Here is a 7985-nt window from a genome sequence, read left to right on the forward strand (position 1 = left end):
CCCCCCCGCCCAGAGCCCCCCGGTCCCGGTTCCGGGCAGGCGGCGGGCGTCGAACGGGGCGGGCCCGGGGCGGCCCCCGAGGCGTTAAAGAGACGGCACCGGCAGGAGCCCCGCCCGGTGCGCCCCGCGGGTGCTGGAGCCGACACCGGGATAACTCCGGGCTGCGGCCGCTGCCCGCCGCCCGCCCGGGCTTCGCTGAGCCCTTCGGGCCCGGGGCGGTCCCGGTGGACGCGGGGGCAGTGCCGGGGCCGGGTCCGTGCCCGCTCAGCGCCCCCCGGGAGAGGCCCCGGCAGCGCTACGGGGGGTCCCGGTGGGAACGGTGCCGGGGCCTCGCTGCTCCTGGGGTGCGCAGCCGCCTCCCCGCGTGCCCCGGGAGCCCCTCAGGGCCGTCAGGGGACCGGCGGCCGGCACCGGGGGCTGGTGGCCGCTGGCAGCACGGCTCGGTGCTCCGTCCGTCGGGGCGGGGCTGGCGGGGAGGCGAACCGGAGATAACGGGGCTGCCGCGGGAAGGCGGGAGGCCGCTCTGCGGAGTGAGCACGGCTTCCCCCGAGCCCCCGGGGAGCTGCGGCTCCCCCTGCCCGCCCTCACTGCCCCGGCTGTGACCCGGGGCTCCTCCGGGCTGCGTGGGGGCAGCGCCTCTGCCCCGGCTCTGCCCCGCATCTCCCGGAGCCTCGCGGGTAACGGCCCCGGGGCCCGGGGGGAGCAAACTCCTGCACGAAGCGGGGGAGCTGCCCCGAGCAAACCTCCCGGCCGTGCGGCGGGGAGCACCGCAGCTGCCGCCCCTCCTGTGGGGTCCCATCGCCGTGCGGTCGGGAGGGTTCCTCCCACGGCCCCACCGCTCGAGTCCCGGGGGCTTCCTCCACGTGCCCCGAGCTCCCGGCAGGCTCCGAGAGGCCCTCAAGGCGCCGTCGGGGGCTGCGGGCGGGCGGCCGGTAGGCGAGGCCGCGGTCGGTGTGTGCGGGGCTGGAGCAGGCCTGGAGCACGCGCACGGAGGCGGCAGCCGGGGCAGGGGAGGGAGGCTGGGGTCCAGAACCACACCTGCAGGAAAAAGGACGGTGGCTGGGAAAAAGGGAGGTTCATGAATCGTCCTTCACTGCCTCAGGGAGGCCCTGGGGCCGGAAGGTGCGCTGCCAGAACGGCGAGCTGGGCCCGAGCCGCTCGGCGCGTCCTCCGCGGGGCGTGGAGCAGCGTGAGCCCGCAGCCCGTGGTGGATCCACGCTGCGCTCGGTGAGAGGGGCCCGGGTGGGCTCAGGGACAGGGAAGCCGCGAGCTCCGGTGCCCTCCCGGCGTGGCGTCGCGCCCTCAGGACGGGACCGGCGCCGTCCCCGCCGGATCCGACACGAGTTGTGCACGGGAGGAGCTCGCGGGGCTCACGCTGCGGCGACACGGGGCCTCTCCCGGCCCGGCCTTGTTTGTGCGGCTCCCGGCATCCCTCTGACATCCCCGGCCAGCTCAGCGCTGCTCTTTGGAGGCAGGGCTGGCAATCCTCGGCGCTGCCCTAATTCTGCTGCGGGAGGGCGCAGCCCCTGAGCTCGGCCGGCCGTGCGAGCGGGCTGCGGGGAAGGGGCACGACCCCGTCACAGGGCAGCGCGCGCTGGGCCCGTCCCTGCGGCGAGGCAGAGCCCCGGGGCTGGGCTCGCAGCTCGGGGTTCGGTGGTGCCTCGCGGCAGGAGCCCCGCGGGGCCTCCCACCTGCCCCGTGCAGCGCGGCCCGGCCGCTGCCCCACCGTGAGCAGCGCGGCGCCGCTTCCCTCGGCTCCGGCTCAGCGCCGCGCTGGGTAAATCCCCAGCTCCGCAGCCGGCCGCGATTCCCACCGGCAGCACCCCGGCAGCAGCGGCGGTGGCCGGGGCCGGAGCTCCGACAAGCCCTGGCTGCGGGCTCCTCGTCTGGGCAAACGTTCCCGAGCCGTGCGGGAGGGGGCAGGGGGGGGTCTGCCAAGGAAAATGTCCCGGGTGAAACGTCCCGGCCGGGAACAGGGCGTTTAGGAGGCCCTGCCCCTGGCTTTGCTGCACGAAGCCTTTGAAAGGAGACCCTCGGGGCTGCCCTGGGGGCACGGAGAGGTGGCGAGGGGCAGAGCTCGTGCACGTCCCCGTCCTCGCTGACGGCAGGGACCGGGCACGAGGAGCGCAGCCCCCGCAGCAGCCGTCCCCATCCCTGTCCCCGTCCCCGCCTGCCTTCAGCCTTCGCGGCTCCGGGCTGCCCGCAGCTCCCCGAGCTCATCGCCCGGGCACTCGGCTCTGAGCCAGGCGCTGCCGGCCCCGTGGCCCCGGCCTCCGCCCTGCCCCTGCCTCGCCGCTGGCTGCTCTCGGCCTCCCCGGGCCCCGCTGGGGCTCCGCCATTCCCCCCGGGACCTTTCGGTTACACCACGAGTCGCCAACCTTCGGCAGGGGAGCTCCCCGACAGCCCGGGGCCCTGCGGGGACGGGAGCAAACGCGCCGGGGCCTCGGCCCGGAGCCCCATGGTCGGCCGCTCGCCGCAGCCACCGTTTGCCTTCAGGGGCTGGCAGAGGCCAAAGGCAGGCGCCGGGGAAGGGGGCGACGCGGGGAGGGTTCTCTGGCCCCGGCTGGCGGCAGGCGGGCGAGGTCCGGGGGGGTGTGGGCGATGCCGGGGGAGCCCCTCGGGCATCGGGGCCTGGGCTGAGGGCTCGGAGGAGCCGCGGCGTGGCTGCTGGCCTCACCCCCCCGTCTCTGCTTCCTCCCGCAGACCGAGCGACAGCATGGCCGCGACTGCCGCCGTCAGCCCCAGCGAGTACCTGCAGCCGGCCGCCTCCAGCGCCCAGGTGAGCGCCGCGGGCTCAGGACCGCCGGCAGCGAGCCCCGGGGCGGCCCCTGCTGCCCACGGGAGGAGGCTGCTCGCGGGCCGGGCTGGGGGAGTCGCGTTCGCAGCCCAGCGCGGGCTCCTGCCGGGGCCGGGCGCTGTTGTGTCCCCTGCCCCTGGGGGGGTTTCCCCCTCGGGTCGCGTCAGCCGCTGCTGCCACGAGGCGCTCGGGGCATTGAAACGCCGCCGGGGCGCGCAGGGGTGGTGTGAGCAGCAGCAGACGCGCAGGGCGTGTGCGGCCTCACGGAGGATGTGAGAACAGACACAGGATCACGAGGCAGCCTCCGTCCTGCTGGCTGAAAGTAGCACGGCCGGGGTGAGCGCCAGGCTCACGTGATGCAGTAATTAACCCGCTCGCTTAACGAGCTGTCTCGCGGGCGCGGGCTGGGTTGCTTTCAGCAGCGGGTACCCTCCCCTCGCCGAGTCGCTCTCGGGTCCGCCTGGCTCCGGCCCCTGGCTCTGACGTGCCCGTCTCCCCCCCAGGACTCGCAGCCGTCCCCCCTCGCCCTCCTGGCAGCGACATGTAGCAAGATCGGCCCCCCCGCCGTGGAAGCCGCTGTGACTCCTCCTGCCCCTCCTCAGCCAACGCCTCGCAAACTCGTCCCCATCAAACCTGCTCCGCTCCCTCTGGGCTCTGGGAAGAGCAACTTCGGGATCCTGTCATCGAAGGGGAACCTCTTCCAGCTCCAGGGCTCTCAGGTCGGCGCCTCCTACGCCGGGGGGCAGCTGGTTTTTGCCATCCAGAACCCCGCCGTCATCAACAAGGGGCCCCGCGCGGCCGCAAACATCCAGTACCAGGCGGTGCCCCAGCTGCAGCCCGCGGGGGGACAGACCATCCAGGTGCAGCCCAGCCTCGCCAACCAGATCCAGATTATTCCGGGCACGAACCAGGCCATCCTCGCCCCGTCCTCGTCCTCGCACAAGCCCGTGCCCATCAAGCCGGCCCCGACGCAGAAGGGGGGAGCGTCGCCGGTGCAGGGCGCGAGCGGCGTCGTCAAATTACCGGGCGGCAGCAACGTGACGCTGGCGCTGCCCGTCAACAACCTGGTGGGCGCGGCAGAGCCGGCCCCGCAGGCGCAGGCGGTCGCCGAGAGCCCCTCGAAGCCCGGCAAAAAGACTCGCAAGAAGGCCGTGTCGCCCAGCCAGCCCGCCGCCGTGGCCGTGGCCGAGCAGGTGGAGACGGTGCTGATCGAGACGACGGCCGAGAACATCATCCAGGCGGGGAACAACCTGCTCATCGTGCAGAGCCCGGGCTCGGGCCAGCCGGCCGTGGTGCAGCAGGTGCAGGTGGTGCAGCCCAAGCAGGAGCCGCAGGTGGTGCAGATCCCGCCGCAGGCCCTGCGCGTGGTGCAGGCCGCCTCCGCCACGCTGCCCACCGTCCCCCAGAAGTCCTCCCAGAACTTCCAGATCCAGACGGACCCCGCTCCGACGCAGGTACGCCGTCCTCCGCGGTGGCCCCTCTGCCCTGCTCCTCCTCGAGCCCTCGCCCGGCTCTCGAAGAACCCGCGGGGCTCTGTGACCACCAGGCGCCCCCAGCCCGGGGGGCCAGGTGCGGGCATCGCTGCTGCGGCTCGCCCGATGTCTGCCAGGGCCCGGAGCACGGCTGCTCCCCCGCTGGGGCTCTGTGAAGTCCCACGTCCCGGCTGCCTCCTGCGGGACCTGGAGGAGCGCTGTGGCCTTGAAGGCGCCGCCGTGGCGCCAGCTCGGGCCCGCACCCAGCCTGTGCTGAAGCTCGGGGAGCGCAGGGAGGGGAGGGAGCGGGCTCACGGGCCGCAGGACAGAGCTGCTGCCCTGGGAAACCGGGCGGCGAGGCCAGAGCACGCCAGAGCTGCTGTGCGAGGTCAGAGCTCGTGCGCGGGAGGCCCGCTGCCTTCGGGTGCTCGGGCAGCTCCTCCGCAGGGCCGGGAGGGCGGCTCGCTGCCGAGGGTCCTCACTCCTCCTCTCCTCCCCCCAGGTCTACTTCAAAACGCCGTCGGGGGAGCTGCAGACGGTGCTGCTCCAGGAAGCCCCAGCCGTGACGGTGGCCCCGTCGGGCACGTCGTGCAGCAGCCCCGTGTCTCGCAGCCCCGGCGCGGGGGGCGGCGGCAAGAAGCCGGCCACGCGCAAGGAGCGCACGCTGCCCAAGATCGCTCCCGCCGGCGGCGTCATCAGCTTGAGCGCGGCGCAGCTGGCGGCCGCGGCGCAGGCCATGCAGACCATCAACATCAACGGCGTGCAAGTGCAGGGCGTGCCCGTCACCATCACCAACAGCGGAGGTGCGCCGCGTGCTGCGCCGGGCGGGCGGGAGGGGCAGCGGGGGCGGGCAGCGCCCGGGCCGGGGGGGGGGCAGGAAGCCCCCCAGCTGCGAGGCTGGGACGCGGCAGCTCCGTAGCCGCAGCCCTGGAGCCCCGAGGCCGAGCGCTGCCGAGCGCCAAGCGGAAGCCCCGGGTGTTTCGCGGGGGGGGGCGTTTTGGCGGCGCTTTGGCAGCCGGTGCAGACCCCGCCGGTGGCGTCAGTCCCACGGGGCTGCGGGACGTGCCCGAGCGCCGCCTGGGAGCCCCACGAGCTGCTCGCTGCTGAGCCGTGCCCGGCCCCGGGGCCGCGCCGCGTGCCTCAGGGAGGGCAGGGACCCAGCCGGGCAGGGGGCGCGGCGCCTGCAGCCCCCACCCCGAATAGGCCCCGCCTGCCCCCGGCCCTGCGGCACGGACCCCTCAGCCAGGAGGCTCTGCCACGAGGCGTCGCCGCTCCCCGGGAGCGAGCCCAGCCCCGGCGGACCGTCCCCAGCCCCGAGCTGGCGCCTGCGGGAAGCCGGGGGCAGGAGGCGGTGTCTGGGCAGCGTTTATCGCGCTGCGATCCGGAGCCCTGCTGGCGCTGCGCGGGTTGTCCCGGCAGCGGCCCCGGCTGGGTTCTGCAGGCGGAAGCGCGCGGCTCTCGCCCAACCCGGCGCTGTCAGCGCCGCTCGGGCATCGCTGGGCCGGCTTCTGGGGGGTTCATTGCTGCTTTGCGACCAGCGTGGGGAGCGTGGGGACATGGCTCGGGCAGACGCTGCGGCTGGCTGCGCCGCTGCCCCGGCCAGGAGGGCCCCGGTCGGACCGGCTGCCTGCGGCCCCGGGAGCGGAGCCTGGGCCCGGCTGCGGCGGGGACGCGCCTCGCAGGGCTGCCGGGCGGCCGCCCCCGTCCCTCCCGGTGGCCGCGGAGGCTCCTTTGCTGCGCCCGCCCCCTCTCCGCAGAGCCCTCCTTTGCTCGGCCGCCGCAGCCCCTGCTTCTCCTCGCCTGCTGCCCCCGAGCTTGCTGACGCTGACCCCCCTCTTCTTCTTTGCAGCCCCCAGCGCGGCCGCCGGGTGCTGTGCGAGGCCCAGGCTGCCGCCTCCGTGAGCGCCCGAGCGTGGAGCGGCCCTTAGGGTCCGGGGTAAGTCCCATTTTTTGGTCAATATATTGCACGTTTTTTCAAAGTTTCTTTTTCGTTTCCTCTTTGGCCGTTGCCCCACCCCGAAGGGTCAAACCAAAAACTTTGAAAAACCGCACAGTATATTCAGAAAAAAAGGGACTTACCGGCCCGCCTCGGGGCAGCACGTGGCGGGGCCGGGGCAGCGCTGCATGCGGGGCTGGGGCGCCGAGGCCCGGGGTGCCTGCCTGGGGTCCGTCCCGTCCCGTCCTCGCGGGGGCTCGGCGGGACCCTCGTGGAGCCGCGCTGGGCCCCTCGGGGCTCGCCGGGCGGCCCCTGACTCCCGGTTCCCTCCGCAGGGCAGCAGCAGCTGACGGTGCAGAACGTCTCCGGCAACAACCTGACCATCAGCGGCCTGAGCCCCACGCAGATCCAGCTGCAGATGGAGCAGGCGCTGGCGGGAGAGGCGCAGCCGGGGGAGAAGCGGCGCCGCATGGCCTGCACCTGCCCCAACTGCAAGGACGGCGACAAGAGGTGAGGGGGGCGCGGGGTGGCCCCGCGGGGGTCCCGCGGCCGCCCGGCGCCTGACGCCCGCCCTCTCGCTCTGCCCGCCAGGCCGGGGGACCAGGGGAAGAAGAAGCACATCTGCCACATCCCCGAGTGCGGGCGGACCTTCCGCAAGACCTCGCTGCTGCGCGCCCACGTGCGCCTGCACACCGGCGAGCGCCCCTTCGTCTGCAACTGGGTGTTCTGCGGGAAGCGCTTCACACGCAGCGACGAGCTGCAGCGGCACGCGCGCACACACACAGGTCGGTGGCCCCGCGCCCCCCCCCTCCCAGGGCAGGCCCCGGCCTCGCAAGGTGCTGAGCCGAGGCCCGGGGTGGGCTCGGGCCACCAGCTGCCGTCGGGATGTGGCGGAGCTGCTGGGGAGGGAGCGGGGCGCCGGGGGCTTTCTGCCGCCTGGGGCTCTGCAGGGACAGCGGTGACAGGGGGCTGCCAAGGGGACCTGGCGCGGGCACGTCACCGCCCCCCGGGGGTCCCCGCAGCCCTGCCCGGGGCCGGTACCGGGGCGCAGGGGCGGCGGCGGGGCCGGGGGTGTCCGTGGGGCTGACCGCCGCTGCTCTCCCCCGCAGGTGACAAGCGATTCGAGTGCGCGCAGTGCCAGAAGCGCTTCATGCGCAGCGACCACCTGACGAAGCACTACAAAACCCACCTGGTCACCAAGAACTTGTAGGGCCGGGACCCGCACCGTGGACAGGCCTCGCGGGGCCGCGGCGCAGGGACACCGGGCGCCGTCCCGGCACCCCCGCCGCCCCCGCAGCACTCCAGGCCCCCGGCCGAGGGCCGCCGAGTCCCCCCCGCACAGCCCTCGGGGACGCCCTGGGCCACCGCCGCCGGGCCCTGCCCGGAGCCGCCCGCTGCGAGGGGCGCCGGGGGCCGACCCCCCACGGACAGCCGGGGTCGCGGGGAGCCCGGCGGGGGCAGGCCCGCGGGGGTTGCACCCCGCAGCACATTCCTACTTTATATTTAAAGTTATAAATGGTATCGCTACGGAGCACGTCCCTGCTGCGGGGGGTCAGAGCCTCACCCGCCCTGCTCCGGGGGGACTCCGGGGGGGCTCCTCGGGGGGTCCCTCGGGGGCTCCCTTTGGGTTCCTTTTGGGTTTTCCCTTGGGGAGTTCTTGTGCGGGGCTCCCTTGGGGGGTTCCTTTTGGGGGAGCTCTTCACGTAACCACTCCCGGCCCCTTTCTCCCCGTTTCTCTCTAAATAACGAGTTTCCGCCCCAATTTCCCCCCCCCCCCCCC

The 7985-nt window shown here is 74.4% G+C and overlaps 1 protein-coding gene across 1 annotated transcript; it reads left to right on the plus strand.

The window, feature by feature from the left end:
• The first annotated feature begins 338 nt into the window (after nt 1–338).
• Nucleotides 339–7569, plus strand: SP2 (Sp2 transcription factor). Its single transcript, XM_035314472.1, has 7 exons — nt 339–373; nt 2705–2779; nt 3301–4251; nt 4772–5072; nt 6541–6715; nt 6797–6990; nt 7315–7569. Exons 2-7 carry the CDS (start codon nt 2717–2719, stop codon nt 7413–7415), a joined length of 1785 nt encoding a protein of 594 aa, XP_035170363.1. The 5' UTR covers nt 339–373; nt 2705–2716; the 3' UTR covers nt 7416–7569.
• Nucleotides 7570–7985: the final 416 nt, after the last annotated feature.

Source organism: Oxyura jamaicensis, unplaced genomic scaffold, assembly GCF_011077185.1.
Source record: "Oxyura jamaicensis isolate SHBP4307 breed ruddy duck unplaced genomic scaffold, BPBGC_Ojam_1.0 oxyUn_random_OJ72758, whole genome shotgun sequence".
Classification (NCBI taxonomy): Eukaryota; Metazoa; Chordata; class Aves; order Anseriformes; family Anatidae; genus Oxyura; species Oxyura jamaicensis.